At 39.7% G+C, this 20,694-nt stretch overlaps 2 protein-coding genes across 7 annotated transcripts in view; one reads left to right on the top strand and one right to left on the bottom strand.

Moving 5' to 3' along the window:
• Nucleotides 1-9,725, top strand: part of LOC115213141 (THO complex subunit 7 homolog) — a 107,000-nt gene extending 97,275 nt beyond the window's left edge. For all 3 annotated transcript variants that reach the window (XM_029782074.2, XM_036503945.1, XM_036503944.1), the window contains exons 7-8: nucleotides 1,226-1,295; nucleotides 9,600-9,725. In XM_029782074.2, coding sequence (XP_029637934.1) covers nucleotides 1,226-1,295; nucleotides 9,600-9,634 — 105 coding nt within the window. In that variant the 3' untranslated portion in view covers nucleotides 9,635-9,725. The remainder of the gene's footprint in view (nucleotides 1-1,225; nucleotides 1,296-9,599) is intronic.
• Nucleotides 9,726-12,457: 2,732 nt separating this feature from the next.
• Nucleotides 12,458-20,694, bottom strand: part of LOC115212927 (zinc finger protein 271) — an 11,235-nt gene continuing 2,998 nt past the window's right edge. For 2 of the 4 annotated variants that reach the window (XM_029781757.2, XM_029781758.2), the window contains exons 2-3: nucleotides 16,653-16,812; nucleotides 12,458-14,682 (exon numbers count right to left, since the gene is read on the bottom strand). In XM_029781757.2, coding sequence (XP_029637617.1) covers nucleotides 12,798-14,612 — 1,815 coding nt within the window. In that variant the 5' untranslated portion in view covers nucleotides 14,613-14,682; nucleotides 16,653-16,812 and the 3' untranslated portion in view covers nucleotides 12,458-12,797. The remainder of the gene's footprint in view (nucleotides 14,683-16,652; nucleotides 16,813-20,694) is intronic. The other 2 variants (XM_036503942.1, XM_036503943.1) reach the window with 1 other exon arrangement.

Here is a 20,694-nt window from a genome sequence, read left to right as displayed (position 1 = left end):
AATGTAAGGTTCAGATATTTCAGAGAATAACATTCCAAATGTTGATGCATACATGTACTGTACTACCAAACTTCAGACATTGAAAATACTTAAATCTAGAATTAATTATTAAGACCCAAGATTGAAATCCACATACAAGGACGATTTCTGTTAGAAAAGTTTTCAGGCAATCTGAAAGGCTCCATTTTTCAAGCTTGGTTCCCTTTCAGCTGGAATGCTCTATTAGTCTTAATGAATAATGAATCACCTGTACACAGGAGATTTATTATACAGGGCCTGATCGAAAAGTATCAGGACTGGAGTTATAAAAAGAAAGCTAAAATGCATAGCAATTTGACATTTAATCTCCTTCAAAGTAGACCCCTTCTGAAGCCACACATTTTATCCAGTGATCATTTCCATTGATGGAAGCATTCTTGGAACTCCTTTTAAGGGATAGTGAGCAGCTGCCTTATCACATTCCCTTGTGTTCCCTTGATGTCTTAAAATCTAGTTAGGGTCTTCTACTGCAAAGACTGAGCCTTGCTTTCAGGATCCTAGCCATAGACCCACAATTCATCACCTGCTATGACCATTTTCAAAGAGTTTCCATCTTCTTTTTGAGATGACCACACTCTACACACTTTACTGCTAAGTACTGCTACAAACAATAAAAGTGAGTGAGAACAATATAACTTAGTGTGCATGCACAACAGAGTCTAAGATCCATCTGTGCCAAGTGCCCTCACTGCTTATTTGAGCTCTGTTACCATAGTAACAATTCCAATACTTTTTTTTTATTAGACCTTGTGTAGTTAATAAAACAGATACAAAAATCAGCAGAGTTGTCAATAGTTGTATTCTTGCAATCTTTGTGGCCAAGACATTGTAGAATTAACATATGTTAATTCTGCCGAGGTCAGCTTTGCCTTTCATCTTTTCGGGGTCGATAAATTAAGTAACAATTGTGTACTGGGGTCAATCTAATCTACTGCCTCCCACCACCACCCAAAATTTCAGGCCTTGTGCCTAGAGTAGAAAAGAATTAACATATGTTAATTAAGTTTCAGTGTTGAATCCAAGTTGTCATCCTCTGTGCATAGAGGAGACAGCAGCAAACAACATTGATGTAATCTCAACAGAGATGATACTCAACTCAAGAACCATTTAAAAGGAAAGAAGATAACGACTCTTCATGATTTATTTTCTTTATTACATTTCACTTTTTACTTTTATCTGCTTTCAGTTGGACTTAAGACGCAAACAGTTCCATGTTTTAATTTCTGCTATTCATGACCTGGAGGGCATTCTTGAAGGTAAATATCTGCTGCCATTCACCAATTGAGGGTATTGGCTTCTTAAAATTCTTCTTAATAATGAATAGCTCTAATGCCTAAGGATTGACTAAACTATGCAGAATGGTAGAAGGATTCAGTGTAGTTGTTCTCCATCAAATAGACAAATTTATATTTGGTACAATTAGCATTTCTTTTTCTGCTTTCTATTTCTTTAAAAGCATCCAACAAATATGAAAGGATACTGGAGTCAACATCCTTCAGCTGATGCTGGAAAAATGTTTTTAATGATATGTCTGTAGAAAGTAGAGTTGAAAATATTTGGGCAACCTTTATACTTCCAGAAGAAATAAAACAGAGACATTAAGAACACTGTCTCACAGTATAAGATGACTATGTCGCAGTAAATAAAAATTAGTTTTGTAATTGAATCATGAAGTTGAAATCTTCAATAATAAAAATTTGAAAACCAAGTGTGATAAAGTATGTTATAATTGGAATTTATAAGAATTTTCTAGACAATGTAGACTTTAACAATTGCTTACTTTTAGTAAAAGTTATTCCATACAAATTAATAAGCTGCTTTCTTTATTATAGCAAATAGAGGGAATGGCCAGATTAACTTCAGCTATTTATGTTCTCAATTCAAAATCTTGTTGACACAAAATTAACCCCTTATTCTTCGAAGATCAGTAAGTTCAAGGTCAATTGAAATCATCATTATTATTATCAGTAAGGCAGCGAACTAGCAGAATCATTAGCATGCCAGGCAAAATGGTTCGTGACATTCCATCTGTCTTAAGAGTTCAAATTTTGCCAAGATCAACTTTGCCTTTCATCCTTTTGGGGTCAATAAGATATGTACCAGTGAAACGCTTGGGGTTAATGTAATTGACTAGTGCCCTTGCCAAAAAAAAAAAATTCAGGCCTTGTGTCTTTAGTAGAAAGGATTATTATTATTATTATTGGTGGTGATGGTATGGTCTCATTGGTAACTGGGTCTTAGTTTCAGTTGTACACCTAGTTTATAATATCTAATCTCAAGGCATTTCCTTGCAATTTCATGTCTTTGAATGCAACCAGAATAAACCCAGGATCTAGCCTCTGCATGGTCTCACAACCAGCTAGAAATGGCAGTTAAGTCTCCCTTAAGGAGAGATATATTGAATAATGTAATCCTCCTTAATCTAGAGTAAAGAAGCAGCAAAGTGCTTTGTTCTTTAGAAGTATAATGCTGGAATGAAGGAAAACAAATATTGCAATGATGAGATGTCAGCCACTTCAACAAACCAATTTTCTTCTCCATATTCTGAGTATATCCACGTCCACAACCACCAGATTAAGTATTTCAAAGGGCCCGGCCTTGTTATATTCTGTCATGCTGAATCTCCATGAGAACCACGTTGATTTCACAGGCAATATGTTCAGTTGACCAAATCAACTATAACTCTCATTGTAACTCACTGAGAGCCATTTTTTTTTTGAGGAGGGGGGGGACTATATTATTTTGGTTTGACCAGTGGCCCTTAACTCTTTCATTCTGTATTTATTTTGAGATGCTCTGTGTTTCTTTCAATCAATCTAAAGTATAACAAAGAATTTAGTAAAATAACTTTGTTATCATTAAGCTAGTGTTAGGAACATAAATTGTTTCTAAGGTTTGGTGGAAGATTTTAATTCAAAACTTAGGAAAACAAGACATTTGTACTCAGAGCCAGAACCGGTTTCAGCCGGGTTGGCAACGAAAGGGTTAACCTTTTGGTGGCATTGTCAGCTCACAAAAAGCAGGAAATCTCAACACAGTTTTAAAAAAAAAAAAAAACTCTTTGTTGGAATTAAAATATAAGTTAAACATTGTGTTAAGAGAGGGACTGAAACCTAAAGGAAGCCATGCCAAGATCCGATGTGATGTTGTTGCATTTTCGGTGCAGACATGGTTGTATGGTTTAGAAGTTTGCTTCTCAAACATGAGATCTAGAGTTCAATCCCACTGTGCAGCACCTTGGGCAAGTCTCCTCAACTATGGGCCCTGACATAGAAAGCCTTGTGAGTGGAGCCAGGGGACAGAAGCTGAAAGAAGCCTGTACACGTGCATGTCATCATCGTCATTTAACGTCCGCTTTCCATGCTAGCATGGGTTGGGCAGTTTGACTGGAACTGGTATGCCAGAGAGATGCACCAGACTTCTGTGTCTGTTTTGGCAGGGTTTTTACGGCTGGATGCCCTTCCTAACACCAACCACTACACAGAGTGGACTGAGTGCATTTTATGTGTATGTATAGAATCGTTGTCGTTTCAACAACCACTTTTCTATGCTCTCGTGGGTCAGATGTGTGTGTGTTTACGTGTGCCCTTGTCACGTGAGTTATAAACGAGTGTCACAATCATACAAGTAGTGTCATTTGTTTCCTATCTGGCATAAAAATATGTCTTCCTGCAGAGAAAATATTATCTCAAACGGAAACAGGTGAGGATCTGGCTGTAGAATATCTACCTCTGCAAATTTCAAGCAACCCAAACAAGCATGGAAAAATGGGTGTTAAAAGCAATGTTGATGAAGTCTTCACTCCCATAATTTCTTGAAAAATTTAAAATAAGAAAGGGCACTAATTCACACAAAGATGTAAAAAAGGGGCAGATGCTGCATAAGATAAAATACGAAAATATGGATAATTACCATGAGGCACCAAGCTACAAAAAGCTGCGGCTCAGTGAGGCTTGATTGTATTTTTAGTGACAGGGAGATAACTTTGTCTGACTCAAATGTTTAGTCCAACGACTCCTGTTCCAAACGATCTCGTATAATGCAACTCCCACCATTACCTTCTGTACCTCCTCATGTATAGATGTAATTTGTGTTTAATCCGGACATGGTATATTATACCTCATTCCTTTCTGTAGGAGAGCATAGGTTCAGAACATCAAAAACTTCTATTTTTTCCTGTGCATCCTGTTTGATAATCTCTCACCTGTCACTGTCTTTTGTGTATCATTTTGAACCAAATATTTGTGTGTGTGTGTGTGTGTGTGGAGAAATGGGTAGATAAGGTAATTGAGGTAGTCAGAATACTTAAGATTAGATTAGTGCTCCATCATGGGTTAGCAACCATTATCTCGGCCTATGCCCCTCAGCCAGGGCTACCTGATAGACAGAAAGACTAATTCTATGACACCCTCTTGCAGACTACCGCATTGACAAATGACAGAGACCTTCTCTTTGTGGCTGGTGACTTCAATGGACATGTTGGACAACATGTCGAGGGCTTCCATGGCATACATGGAGGCTACGGTATTGGCTCTCGCAATGAGGAGGGAACCAGGCTGCTGGAGTTCTGTGATACAAATGGTCTTATGGTTTGCAATACTAACTTCAGAAAATCTGCTAGCCACCTACCACTCAGGCAGACACACTAGTCAGATTGACTACATCCTCACCAAAAAAAAAGGAAAGATGGCTGCTTATAAATGCCAAAACCTTCCCAGGCGAAGAATGTATCCCACAACATAGACTGGTAGTTAGTGACTTCAGGATCAGGGCTAAATGGATGCCCAGCAACAAGAAGGATCTAGAGACTTAAAGATCCTGCAAATGAACAGATATTTAGAGACATATTACTCGAAGCCTTTGACAAAATAGAAGGGGATATAGCTTCACATGGTATAGAAGACAACTGGAGGTTCCTACGGGACAACCTGCTAAGGGCCACCAACCAGATCTGTGGATGGTGCAAAGTCCCCTCTCTACCCAAAATAACGTGGTGGTAGAACAATGTTGTTGACAAGGCTATTAGACAAAAGAAACAGGCTTGGAAGGACTGGGAGAGCAGTGGTAGCAGGGAAGTATATCAGACTGCCAGAAGGGAAGCTAGGAGGCAGGTTTATTTAGCCAGAGGGGAAACAGATAAGAAAAAATTTGCCAATGTTCTGCGCCATGAGGACCAAAGACTTGAGGTATTTCATATTGCAAGACGGTGTGTGAGAGAGAATCATGATGTAGTAGGAGAGAAATGTGTTCGCATGGATGATGGTTCACTTGTGCTAAATGAGGATGCAAAGAGAGAGGTTTGGAGACGCCATTATGAACGGTTGCTGAATAAAGAAAATGAATGGGAGAAAGAGAGTCTGCCGAATGTCAACCCAACAGAGGTACCTTGGTAGATAAGGCAATTAGAAGTATGAAGACAGGGAAAGCCCCAGGCCGATCTGGAATTACCAGAGATGCTCAAAATATCTGGCAGTGTCAGCTATAGCCTAGTCACCTGTATAGTTAACCAGGTAATACACGAAGGAGTCATACCCAATGACTGGTGTAGCAGTAAGACAGCTGCAGGAGAAATACCTATTTCTTTACTACCCACAAGGGGCTAAACACAGAGGGGACAAATAAGGACAGACACACAGATTAAGTCGATTACATCGACCCCAGTGTGTAACTGGTACTTATTTAATCGATCCCAAAAGGATGAAAGGCAAAGTCGACCTCAGTGGAATTTGAACTCAGAACGTTACGGCAGACGAAATACGGCCATGCATTTCGCCCGGCATGCTAATGGTTCTGCCAGCTCGCCGCCTTCGGGAGAAATAGCTAGCCAAAGATAAGCCCCTGTACCTGGCTTTTGTTGACATGGAAAAAGCCTTTGACAGGGTCCCCTGATCCCTTATCTGGTGGTCAATGAGGAAACTAGGGATAGATGAATGGTTAGTGAGAGCTGTGCAAGCCATGTACAGGGACGCTGTAAGGTGAGGGTTGGCAACAAATACACTGAAGAATTCAGGGTAGAGGTAGGGGTCCACCAAGTTTCAGTCCTCAGCCCCCTCCTATTTATCATAGCCTTCCAAGCAATAACAGAGGAATTGAAGACAGGATGCCCCTGGGAGCTCCTCTATGCTGATGATCTTGCTCTAATTGCTGAGTCACTATCAGAACTAGAGGAGAAGTTTCAAGTGTGGAAACAAGGATTAGAATCAAAGGGCCTTAGAATCAACCTTGCTAAAACCAAAGTCCTAATAAGTAGGAAGGCAGGCAAACCACAAATCCCTTCAGGTAGATGGCCCTGCTCAATCTGTAGTAGAGGCATTGGTAGAAACTCTATAAGATGTACCCAGTGTAAGCTATGGACACATAAGAAGACCTGGGACGAAGTGGTAAAGCACAACCTTTGAACATTAGGCCTCACCAAGGAAATGACTAGTGACCGAGACTTTTGGAAATATGCTGTGCTTGAGAAGACCCAGCAAGCCAAATGAGACCATAACCTGTGGCCTATGCCAGGAGCGTAACCAGCCCACTTATGCGTACCTTTTCCTTCTTTGGTCACTAAACTCTTCTTGTGAAGACCTGTTGAGGCAAGTGAAAACAAAATCAAATTCAATGACTAGCATCTGTGCTAGCAGGATGCAAAGAGCACCATACAAGGGTGATCATTGACAAAGCGGCTAACCAGCTTCCGTGCTAGTGGTACATAAAAGGGCACCATTCGAGTGTGATCGTTACCAGCATCGCCTTACTGGCACTTGTACCTGTGCTTGTAGGGTGCCAAGAGCACCATCCGAACATGATCGTTGCCAGAGCAGCCAACTTGCTCTGTGCCGGCACCATTCGAGCGTGATCATTACCAATGTCGCCTTACTGGCACCTGTGCAGGTGGCATGTGTAAAAAGATTCGAGTGAGGTCATTGCCAGTACCGCCTTACTGGCCCCATGCCAGTGGCACGTAAAAGCACCAACTACACTCTTGGCGTTAAGAAGGGCATCCAGCTGTAGAAACTCTGCCAGATCAAGATTGGAGCTTGGTGCAGCTATCTGGTTCGCCAGCCCTCAGTCAAAATCGTCCAACCCATGCTAGCATGGAAAGCAGACGTTAAACGATGATGATGATATATATACACACACAATTGTGTTAGAGCTTAGATTGAAATGCAAAGATAACCATTTATTCACCTAAATCAAAATAGCTCAGCAAGCAGGTCAAAGGTCAGATTAAACATGCACAAACATATTAATAAACCTTAATTGTTTGTTTGAAAGAGTTTTAAAAAAAGCCCTTCTTGATATGTGTCTATATATATATTTTTTTCAATAAAGATTGAGATACTTTTATCTGACGAGGTCAGATTGCAGTTGAAAGACCTAGAGAAATTTAACAGATATTGTTATCAGAAATGATAACCCTGTCTTCATTTGCATAAAAGTGCTGCTGCTGCTAATAATAATGATGATGATTTCGCATTTTGGCACAAGGCCGGCAATTTCAGGTGCCTGGCTAAGTCGATTATATTGACTCCAGTGTTCAATTCGTACTTTATTTATCGGCCCCTAAATGAATGAAAGGCAAAGCCAACCATGTCTGTATTTGAGCTCAAAACATAACCTGAAGACATGCTGCTGAGTATTTTATCCAACATGCTAATAATTGGTCGCCAGCTCACCACCTTCATAATATTAATAATAGTCCTTTCTTCTGTCGGCACAAGGTCAGAAATTTGGGGTGAAGGGGCTAGTTAATTACATTGACTCCAGTGCATAACTAGTACTTATTTCATCAACCCTCAAAAGGATGAAAGGCAAAGTAGACATTTGTGAGATTTGAACCCAGAACATATGAAATGTCTCTAAGCATTTTTGCCCAGTATGCTAATGATTCTGCCAGGACACCATCTCCATAATAATAATTATGCCTTTTCTCAACTTTTAATGATCAAATTGATTCTCCACGTGTCTGTGTGTAATCCTGCGTCTTACCATTTCAAACCAGTTTTATATGTTGGCATGAGTCAAACAAGTGTAGAGTATGGTGGGTTGCCAGTTATCTTAATCCTGTTTCATCTGGGAAGCCTTACATCCCAACATCTAACTTTAAACACAGCCAACTTCCACTGTCAGAACAGAAATAGCAACCAAATCTCCTTCAAATCACACCCCTTCTGCCTCTATAGAAGTAAAAAGACAGATAAACCTAAGTAGGCTTATCGCTTATATTCACAAGATACCGAATAAAGAAGAGACTTATGTCTTATGCTAACAGCTGTTTCAAGAGAATCCCGACTTATGCTGTAACTATGTTTATACATAATAAAAAGCCATGATGTCCTGAAGTAAGACAAGTTCTAAGAATTCCATTGGGTGAAGCCAGCTCACCCTCATCCAAAGTATATGGCTAAAGATGCATTTCATTGCAGTGTTTACAAATATTAAAAAAAACAACAACATTCGAGTGTGGTCGTTGCCAGTGCCACCGGACTGGCTCCAGTGCAGGTAGCATGTAAAAAACCTTTTGAGCATGGTCATTGCCAGAACCGCCTGACTGGCTCTCGTACTGATGGCATGCAAAAGCACCCACTACTCTCGAAGTGGTTGGCATTAGGAAGCGCATCCAGCTGTAGAAACTTTGCCAGATCAGATTGAGCCTGGTGTAGCCTTCTGACTCACCAGTCAATTCATGCCAGCATGGAAAGCGGACATTAAACGACAACGATAGAGTAGTGGTGGTAAGGACAAAAGTAGAGGGGAAAGAAGGGAATCCTTAGGAAAGAGGTAGGGTAACTAAAGAGGAATCAGTACTATGAAAAGCAGAGAAGAGGAAGATTAGGCATATAAAGGCAGGTGAAAACAAGGTGGTCTACTTTGCAGGGAAGCAGTAAGTGGTAATGAGAAAAGGTCCTTGTAGAACTTGTGCTGTTACATGAAAATTACTTTAGAGAAGTGAATTAATGGGAAGAGCTTGTTCTGGTGTAATATATCAACTCTCAGTAACACAAGCTATGTAGGGAGTTCCACTATAAACTGGGGATCAGGACAGATTATAGAGTGGTTTGTGGTGGACAGCCCTACATTGTAAATAGGTAAGCTTGTAGATTGTGTTGCTGTGAGTTGCTATATTACACCACAACAAGCTCTTCCCCTAATTCGTTTCTCTGACATAATTTTCATAGGTTCTACAAGGACCTTTTCTCATTACCTAAAATCTTCCCTGCAAGACAAACTGCCATGTTTTCACTTGCCCTTATAATATACCTAATCTTCCTTTTCTCTGGTTTTCATCAACTGAGGTCTTGGGAAGTTGGATTTTAAGTATCTGACCTGTCTGACCAATTCAGTTCTTATCTATCCTACACTTATGTCAGTCAGCTCTCCAATAATTTTAGACACACACACAGAAGAGGAAAGAAGGATGGATGGATGGGTGTTCATGTACTGTTGTTTTGCATTGACTGTAGGAAGGTTTATTTTTTTATCTCAAATCTATGTTTGATATTATTTATATTAAAAAGGCGACTGTTTAATTTAAAATTAACACACACACACGTGTAATTTTTCTTTTTCAGATGATGAAAAGAAAGAAGACATGGAGACTAATTAATTCTTTAAAGATGTCCTGTTACTTGTTCAAGCCTTTTTTTTTTATGTCTGTTTTTATATTGAAATAAACATTAAATGAAATTTTTATTATACATTCTACTTTGTTGCATTGAAATGTCTGATCAGGCACCAGAATATAAAACTGTTAATGACTTACAGTTGTAGTTTTAGTGTTTATTCCCTCCAGGTTAGAATTTTCCACATTACAGCACCCGACTGGTGTAACAGATCTACAGGGCATTCCGACTAAATTTGGCAAAACAAAACACAATATCCCATCCAAAAATAAAACTAGAGTACAGCTGGAAGAGAACGGTTTACTCCAAGTAGCTGCTCACAGCTTACACCATGGCCTCAAGATGGCTCTGGAATGTGGTGCATGCATTCTTCATTGTGTCCCTGGGAAGATCTTCAAAGCCCTCCTTGATCTTGGCCACCAGCTTAGCGATTAGTGTCTTTCTCAACTGTACCCCACATACGGGATTACGATCGGGGGGGGGGGCAGAAATTGGGTCTGGTGAAGTTGTAGAAATTCTCCATCACTTCTGACTTTTTTCTGGAGTTATGGCAAGGAACCAAACCTTGCTACCACATATATGAACTTCCAGCAGCAACCCTCTCCAACCAGGGTTTGACCAGTGTCCAGCAGCTTCACATAGCCATCTGAACTGAGCCTAAGGCCTTGCTCAAAAATCTTGAGGTAGCATGTCATCCTTCACTGGAAACACACCCAAAGACCATCACAGTCTGGGGGGACTTGGTCTTCATAATTTCTATGTCGTGTTTTACAGTCTTTGCAGTATTCACAGAGCATTGAGCAACAGCCATAATATCAGCATTTTGACACCCTGCATGAATTATCATGATACAAATAACTCTTGTCCAATATTCAGATGGCTTCCAGTCTACCATGTCAACTAACTTTTTTCATTTACAACTTTAACCTTAATGCTCTCCAACACTGTTGACTCTTCCTGAAAAATAAGGAGACATTAAAAAAAAAAAGGTTAAATTTAGCCCAAACACCTTTCACCAAAAGTGGAAATGAAAGATTATAGAACTGGTGCTTTATGCTTTAAATTCACAGCATTTTCTCTCATATTCAAGTATTAATGATAAACTCCTGTGGTATAAAAAAAATTTGTCATGCTATTGAAAAGGGAAAGTGTCTGTACGATAGTTGTGTGACAAACGACAAAGCTGAAGCTAATTTAGAGAGAATGAGAATTGTTAATCAAGACAAAATATGCTAAGAATATATCACACAAGCCAGAATTAGAAAACAGGTTAGAAGAAAAAACATGACCGGAGAGAATAGACAGGATTTCCTGGAAATTAATCAAAGAATTCTGAAAGAAATGACAGGATATTATTAATGAGTAAAGAGATGTTTTATGGCTGACAATGGACCATGGAATGTTCATGTGGTACTGCCAGTATATATGCAAATGCCTAAATACTGAAAAATATTTATATAAAATAGGCACAGATGTGGTTGTGTAGTAAGAAGCTTGCTTCCCAATCACATAGTTCTGGGTTCAGTCCTACTGCATGACATCTTAGGCAAGCCTTGGGTCAACAAAAACCTTGTGAGTGGAACTGGTAGATGGAAACTGAAAGAAACTCATTGTATATATATATATATGTGTGTGAGTGTGTGTGTCTTTGTCCTCCACCACCACCTGACAACTAGTGTTGTGTTTATTTCCCCCGTAACTTAGCGGTTCAACAAAAAAACTGAGAGAGTAAGTACCAAGCTTTAAAAATGAGAGCAAGTACTCGGTATCAATTTATTCAACAAAAAATTTTTCAAGGCACTTGTTCCAGCATGGCCCACCGTTTCCTAACTGAATCAAATAAAAGGTAAAGAATGATTTTTTTTTTTTTTAATTTTGGCTTTTGTCAGTTTTTCCATTCCCCCCGTCTGTTGGCAGCATGGTTTAGATCTCCATTCCACCCCAAACACATACACTGTTGACACAACTGGCTAATGCTGATAATTAAATATTCAACAACCACAACGAAGGTTTTCCTTGTTAGCTTAGTAGACGAGGGCAAAGTAGAGTAATATGTGTTGCCAAGAAGTACAGCACAAAAGTGTTATCTTTTATTTGTTTCAGTCATTAGACTGTGGCCATGCTGGGGCACCACCTTGAAGAATTTTTAGCCAGATGAATCAATCCTGGTACTTGTTCTTTGGGTCCTTTTGCCAAACCACTCAGTTACAGGAACATAACTGCACCAACACCGGTTGTCAAGTAGTGATAGGGGACAGACAGACATAAATATAAATATATATATATATATATACACACACATACAGATGCTGGGCTTCTTTCAGTTTCCATTTACCAAATCCACTCACAAAACTTTGGTTGGCCTGAGGCTATAGTAGAAGATGCTTGCTCAAGGTGTCACACAGTGTGACTGAACCTGGAACCATGTGGTTGGGAAGCAAACTTCTTACCACAAAGCCATGCCTATTAGGGAGAAAATAGTTTTGTGACATGACCAAGTTGCTATAGTAACCCTGTACATTAAAACAAAGTACCTCATAGTAGCCAAATGAAGTACAAATAGTTCTTCATTTGTTTGTTTTTCATTAAATCAAATTTCTGCTGTGTTGTGTCTCTGTATTTAAGAAAGATCAAACAAAATAAGACATTAAATCTCAAGATTCTACCATTTTTTGGTCAACTCACTGCGACTTTTTATTTTAAATAATTATTTTTAAAAAAGGGTAGGCAACTATTCAACTGGACAAAAACGTAAGTGTTGCTGTCCAGCAAAAGAATTAGAATTAATATAAATTAAACAAAATAAATATAATTTTGTTTTTTATTTAAGTGGAATAATTAGACAGTGAGATGAAAATAGTCCTGTTGAATTTGTTTTTTGATCAGAACTGAATTAGAAAAGTCCTATCACAGTTTGACATGCAAAAAGGTCAAGGTTTGGGTTTTTCTTTTCTTTGGGGCTTTGACTTTTAGCAAATGGATTATTTATTGAAATTATTGTTCAAGAGTAGGATCCCAAATATTGTGCCGGAAAAAGTCTTTAATTTCTTTTATTTTTTAATTTAATTTGCTTGACAATAACACTGCAAGATATTCTTTTTTTATGTTATCCAAGCATTTTGGGGTCAGTTAATTTGTAGTAAACATTTAAACTGGCATGCTTAAAGAAGTGTCAGCCCTATATCCGTCGCAATAGCTTGTAGCTTCTTCAGTGTGGGTTCTCAGATGTTTCTTTAAATCCCCAGACTGTATAAAAGCTCTATCACACGCATTACACTTATACGGTCGGTATTTCGTATGACTTCTCATATGGACGGTTAAAGAGCTAGATTCAGAAAATGTCTTCAAGCAAAATTTGCAGTTGTAAGGTTTTTCCCCTGTATGAATTCTCATATGTTTTTTCAAGTCGCTCGACTGTACAAATGCCTTGGGGCACAGGCTACATTTGTAAGGTCTTTCCCCAGTATGGCTTCGCTGGTGGATCTTCAATGAACCAGACTCAGTAAAAGCTTTTTGGCAAATCTCACATTTATAGGGGCGGTCGCCAGTGTGATATCTCATATGCTTGTTCAAGTCGCTGGGACGCATATAGACTTTATCACAAAAATCACAGTTATACGGTTTACCTCCAAGATGGGTCTTTGTATGAACAGCAAGATTAGACAGTTGTGAAAACGTTTTTTCACAGTATTCACAGGAATATGGTTGAGTGTAATCAGAATTAACAGAGTTGCAAGCAACTTCTTGGTGATACACAATATGTGCAGACAGATCGTTTTCTGTAGGGAACTTCTCATCACACATCTTACACGAATAGATTCGTGTCTCTGACTCGTTAAACTGAGGCAAACCTGTGGTTTCTGTTAAAGAAGTCCTTGAAATAATCTTAGTGTGTTCAATATAAGAAGACTCATTGACTGGCATTGAATTTTGCACCTGTTGCAAACCTAAATATTCGTTGAGTGTATATTGGTCATTAATTCTGTGTGTCTTTTTGTGCTTGTTAAGATCACTTGATTGAATAAAAGCCCTTGTACAGATAGGACACACATAAGGCCTCTCACCAGTATGACGGCGTAAATGTACATTTAATGTTCCAGATTCAGTAAACTTTCTATCACAATAACTGCATGCAAATGGTTTCTCTCCTGTATGTGTACGGATGTGTTTTAGGAGATCCCCAGTCCTAAAGAATGTTTTAGGACAGAAGTCACATGTAAACGGCTTCTTTTCTATGTGAGTCTTTGTATGCACTGCAAGGTTACCAAGATGAGCAAAGGACTTGTCACAATAACCACATTTGTGTATTCTATTTTCACTGTGAGTATGACTGTGTGCATCAAGCTGTGTCAATGTTTTAAACTTTTGGTTGCAGTATATACATTGAAATGTTGGTTCATTTAAATGTAATTTAGAATGATGCGATAATGAACTGGACTCAGAGAAGTCCCTATCACAGTAGCAGCACTTGTATGGCTTCTCACCTGTATGAATACGAGTGTGCTTCTTCAAGTCACTCGACTGAATGAAAGCTTTTGTGCAGTATGTACATTTAAATGGCCTGTCTCCGGTATGAGTGCGTGTGTGCACAGTAAGAGTCCCAGATTCTGTAAATGCTTTGTCACAGAAGGTGCACTTAAAAGGTTTAACCCCTGTATGAGACCGTTCATGTTTAGTTAGGTCCCCTAACTTAAGAAATCCTTTTGAACAGTAATTGCATCGGTAAGGTCTGCAACTAACATGAAGCAGGTGATGTGATCGCAACTGACTCTTCAGGTTAAACTCTTCGTGACAAAAATCACATCTGATAGTCTTCTCTAGTTTTTGGTCAGACTCTTTCATTGCACCTTCAGTCTCTTGATTATGCTCAATTTTGGCCCCTACATCACTGGAATCAGCCTCATTTTTGCAATGAGGAGTTTTCTTCCTTTTTTTAGATTTCTGAGATTTTTTAGTTGGCATTGGTGCAGAGATTTCTAACACAACACACTTGAATACAGCTGCTTCTTTTCACAGCCAGTCTTCTTTCTCCCTTCAAAATAAATTAGTTTCAAAAATTAAGTATTGCACATATGAAGAGAAAAATAAAAATTTCAAACCTATGTAGAGAGAAAGAGAGAAATAAAAAACAAAATTGTTTTGCAAAATAAACAAAAACATTTACTTATTAAAGCAAACAAAATGTTGCAAATTTTTTCTTTTTAAATAAATCCTTGTGTTGAGCCTCAGTGAAATGCTATAGGGGTCTTAAGGTTGGTTAATGCTACCATTGCTGACAACAATGCCTATTCAATTTCTCTAGGCCTTCTTAAATGTCGTCTGGCTCAATTTAACTTGTTTGGAGCTGGTGTCACTGAACCAAGGAACCTGTAGTTAATGATGGGAAGGCGAGTCAATTCTGAAAAACCATACTGCTGGAAATACTGCCATTCCCAAGTAGATCAGCAGAACCAAAAAAAAAACCCACAAACTGATATAGAACCGAGATCTGTGGATGGCTGCTCACTCAAACAATACCAGTATGAAGAAGAAAACACCCCAAGCCCTTCTCTTGCCAGGTCAACCCTGAACAACCCCACCACCCTCTTCTTACATGTGAATAATCATGTACCTTCTCTACAGCTATTCTGGAACCTTCACTCAAATTTTAACTCCTTGTACCCTAGCATAAAATGACCTCTCTCAAGGTCTGTGGTCTTACAAGCTGCATGGAGACCTCACTAGTGTTTGTGGTACAAAACTAGCACAAGCACCTAGTGTTTGCTGTAAAGTGTTTGACATTAAGAAGGGTATCTGGCCATAGAAGCCATGCCAAAATAAGACAATTGGAGCATGACGCAGTCCTTGGGCCCATCAGGTCCTCTCAAACCAGCCAACCCATGCCAGCATGAAACACAGACATTCAATGATGAATGGCTGTCTAGTCTCCTAACAGAATTATTTCATCACAGTGACCACAAAGATATCTTTTGACAATTGAGGTAGAAATGAATTAAACACAAACCACAGAAAATAGTAAAAGATGCAAAATCCTAAAATGTTTCTACAAGCAGTGGTGATGTCAGCAGATTCTATAACTGTGTGTGTCATTGTATACAAGTGATGCAGAGATTATTTATTCAGTATAGCTAGGGTAAGTCTAATAAGAGTCTGTTCTCCAAGTGATAAACACAAAAGGAATTGAACTTGAAACTAGCATCATCATCATTGTTGTTGTTTAACATCCGTTTTCCGTGCTAGCATGGGTTGGATGGTTCGACCGGGGTCTGGGAAGCCAGGAGGCTGCACCAGGCTCCAGTCTGATCTGGCAGTGTTTCTACAGCTGGATGCCCTTCCTAACGCCAACCACTCCGTGAGTGTAGTGGGTGCTTTTTACATGCCACCAGCACAGGTGCCAGGAGAGGCTGGCAGCGGCCACGTTCGGTTGGTGCTTTTTATGTGCCACCGGCACAGAAGCCAGTCAAGGCAGTGCTGGCATTGGCCACGTTCTGATGTGCTTTTTGCGTGCCACCGGCACAGGTATCACAACTACTATTTCCATTTGATATTTATTTTGATGTTGATGTACTTGACTCAATAGGTCTCCTCAAGCACAGCAAGTCGTTCTGCAATCCAAGATACTTTGGATGGGTTGGGGCTATGCGAAACTGGTGCAGGAAGCAGCCATACTCACATTATTTGTCGGGTCTTTGCAGTCACAGCATATCTCCAGAGATCTCGGTCTTTCGTTATTGCCTCTGTGAGGCCCAACATTCGATGGTCATGCTTGACTACCTCATCCCATGTCTTCCTGGGTCTACCTCTCCCCGAATACTTTCAACTGTTTGGGAGTGGCTCAAAAATCCATTGAACAGCAATCATTCTGGTTACAATAAATTATTTCACTATGGCTTAGTTATTCACACCTAAATAAACTGCCATTCATTGAAGGTTAAATGATTTGGTCTCAAACCTACCTGACTGGAATATGAAACTTAATCAAGTTATTGTTTTTACACTTACCAAGAACATTCTAGAGATACTGCTCTCAGAAGTCAAGTTGGTCCATCTACAACATTAATATAGGAAGGATTTTGTGAAAACAACAAAACTGTAGCCTTGCACTGAATTCCTTAAATGGTAACTTCTCCTCGGACAGTTGTGTATCAATTTAGGTAAGAATCTACAAATGAAAAGACAAAATAGTATTAATTTTAAAGTAACTTAAGTTTAGGGTTATCTGGATGGAAGGTAAGCAGTTGCCCTGAGGCCAGAGACCTGTTCTAAATTCTTAAAATTGGACGGAAACTACCAAAGGCACCCAAGTACCAGGAGGTGGTATTCATCCTGGCAAAGGGTCAATCAAGTCTAGCACCCAACAACAGGAATCATTCCTCATACAGACTCCCACACAGTTTCCATATACCAAAAATTAATTTAAAATAGGTGCAGTTATGGTTGTGTGGATATGGAGTTCATCCTGTAACCACATGGTTTCAGTCTCTATCCCATTGCATGGTATCGAGGCGGCGAGCTGGCAGAAATGTTAGCACGCCGGGCAAAATGTGTAGCCGTATTTCGTCTGCTGTTACGTTCTGAGTTCAAATTCCACCGAGGTCGACTTTGCCCAGTTATGCACTGGGGTCAATATAATCGACTTAATCCGCCTGTCTGTCCTTGTTTGTCTCCTCTGTGTTTAGCCCCTTGTAGGTAGTAAAGAAATAGGTATCTTGGGCAAGCATCTACTACAGCCTCTCAAATTGTTGTAGGTGTTTTCAAATCAAAACTGGACCTCTTCCTGTCGAGAGTCCCAGATGAACCTACCTCATAGCAAGAGGTGCAAATGAGGGTAGTGACATCAAACTCCATTCTTCACCAAGTGCCACATATTAGAGGAGGCTCTCAGTAATAACAGTGTAGCAAAACAGCAGTACCACAGCTCTGAGCTGAAACTACAAAATATATATATATGTATGTATGTGAATATTTACATTCCAAATATCTGTGCAAAATGGTGATGACCTGTTTACACACTTTATAAATAATACACTGTGTGACTCTGCACCATTTGTGACAGGAGGAGCATCCAGCCGGAATCTACTGCTTTGACAAGTCTTCATTCAACTCATGCCAGTATGAAGAAGCTAACAAAACATATGAATTAATGAATCTAATAAATAATTAGGTCTTCAGTATCACTTTAATGAGAATCAAATCTAAACAAGATTGCAAGTGACCGTTGATTGTTTAGGTTTTGTATTTAATGTCCTTTGTTAACATTCAGACAGGAGATTTTTTATTTCTTCAGGTCAGAACCCAAAACCAAATGGCTGGCAAGTAAGCTTCCTAACCACATAGCCATACCTGCTGCTTGCAGTTGTTAAGAATTCTTCACGAGTTACTATTTTACAATCAAGCAGATACAGACTAGCAAAAACTGAATGCCATAACCAGAGTAGATTGATTCCTTAGTTAATAACCCATCAATTTCACGAGTTATGAGATGATTACCGCCACCTTAGCGAAGGCAGAGGTATTGTTTTCAGTTGTGTTTGTTTGTCTGTGGACAAGATGTCTCAAGAACCACTGGATGGATTCAAATGAAACTTTCAGAGATGGTTGGCCTCATGATTGGTACAGACTGATTAGATTTGGGAATTGATCCAGTACCAGGCAAGGATCCTGGATTAATTTTCCTGTTTTTTTTTTTACTTAATTTTTGAGAGCAGTCAGGTTCATTTTTAATCATCATCATCGTTTAGCATCCGTTTTCCATGCTAGCATGGGTTGGACGGTTCTACTGGGGTCTGTGAAGCCAGAAGGCTTCATCAGGCCCAGTTAAATCTGGCAGTGTTTCTACGGCTGGATGCCCTTCCTAACGCCAACCACTCCGTGAGTGAAGTGGGTGCTTTTTACGTGCCACCCGCACAGGTGCCAGACAGAGCTGACAAACGGCCACGAACGGATGGTGCTTTTTACGTGCCACCGGCACGAGGCCAGTCGGGGCGGCGCTGGCAACGGTCGCGAAACGGAAGGTTCTCTTACATGCTACCGGCACTGGTAACACATCTGCAATTTCCATTGATCGATTTCGATTCTGATCCTGATCCTCACTTGCCTCAACAGGTCTTCACAAGTAGAGTTTTGTGTCCCAAGAAGGGAAGGTATGCATACGTAGGCTGGCTCCATCCCATGTAGAAGGAAACGGTTTATGGACTCACTTGTCCTGCCGGGTCTTCTCGCGCACAGCACACTTCCAGAGGTCTCGGTCTTTTAATATTCTCATTATTTTTATTTTATTCCTGTTTCTGTACACAAAGGAGTTGAGAAAATGGCCTCGTGTGAAAGAAATCAAATGATGGGCAAGCAGAAATGATGACTGCATTAAAATGAACATTATACAATTGGTCGATACTTGTTGGGCAAAGAATTACCAAATGTACAGGACACTGATGGCTGAGGGGAAACATTTCAAGGAAGCCATTGGAAGAAGTGGGTGAGGTAAGAACTCAAAATGGCCATCCTCACAGGGATCAGTTGCAATGGTAGAATGTTACAGAGTAGACTTGTTCAACCCATGATAATGATAATAATTCACCAATATATCAATGAGTTATTTTCCTAAGTTTATATAGAACCTCAAACAAATGGGACTCTATCAAGGACCAATGCTATTTGCTATCATGCAGATGTGGCTGTGTAGTAAGAAGTTTGCTTACAAACCATATGGTTCTGGGTTCAGTCCCACTGCATAGCACCTTGGGGGAAAATGTCTTTTACAAGAGCCTCAGACTGAGCAAAGTCTTGAGAGTGGATTTGTGTGTATGTTTGTGTCTCCTTATGATAGTTGTAAACAAGTGTCACTGCCATGCAAGTGGTGTCATCCATTGCCAATATTCTGCAAGACCATGCTTGGCCATGTGGAGAAGGTTGGCAACAGAAAAAACATCCATTTATAGAAAATCTGCCTCAATAAATTCCATCCAACTCGTGCAAACATGGAAAAGTGGACATTATAAAGATGATGATGGCAGCCGTTTTCTTTTGCAACTTATTTCAGAGAAGACCAAATATTTGTGGACCAATTTATTGGTGGTAACACGAGGCAAAAAACAAGCTTGATTCCTTTTGTGAGACAAATTGACTTGAAGAAACACAGCTAACCCTAAAATGCCTCTGCATAAAATCCCAAATAAAAATTTCTAAAAATGAAACCAATGATGATAAAATATAGATTGAAAAACGACTCTACAAGAATTGTCTGAACAATCTGTGTAATGTATTTGATAAGAGAAGGAAGGAGTGACAGAACGTCTAGTGATTTTAGGTATTTAGTTACATCCCTTTGGCCTTCAGTTCAAAAAATGATGCTGAAACTGACCTTGCTAGTTATTCTGTTGGATTCATAAACAACGAGTGAAGAACACCATAAGCAAACATTAACAGTGTGGCAGTGGGTGGTACAGTAGGCAGAACATTAGGGTTCAAATCCCACAATCATGGAATTTGCTTTGTGGTTTTTATAAAATAGGAATCAAACAAGGTCATGGGATAGTGGCCATGCTGGAGCACTGCCCCGAAGGTTATAGTCAAATGAATACTGTGCAGGTGGCACGTAAAAAGCACCCACTACACTCACGGAGTGGTTGGCATTAGGAAGGGCATCCAGCTGTAGAAACATTGCCAGATAAGACTGGAGCCTGGTGCAGCCTTCTGGCTTCCCAGATCCCCGGTCGAACCGTCCAACCCATGCTAGCATGGAGAACGGACGTTAAACGATGATGATGATGATGATGATGAATCAAGCCCAGTGCTTATTCTATCGGTCTATTTTGCTGAACTACTAAGTTACAGGGATGCAAACAAACCAACACTAGTTGTCAAATAATGAGGAGACAAACGCACATATATACTCAATGGGCCTCAACACAGTTTCTGTCCACCGAATTTACACAGAAGGCATTGGCCAGCCCAGGGTTATAGGAGAGGGAGACACTCGTTCAAATTCTTACACAGTGGAACTCTACTTAAAACAACATGGTTGCAAAGCAAGACTCTTAACCAA

This window comes from Octopus sinensis, linkage group LG6 (genome assembly GCF_006345805.1).
Source record: "Octopus sinensis linkage group LG6, ASM634580v1, whole genome shotgun sequence".
NCBI classification, from domain to species: Eukaryota; Metazoa; Mollusca; class Cephalopoda; order Octopoda; family Octopodidae; genus Octopus; species Octopus sinensis.
Note: the sequence above shows the minus strand (reverse complement) of the source record. Positions and strands in the feature narration are given on the sequence as shown.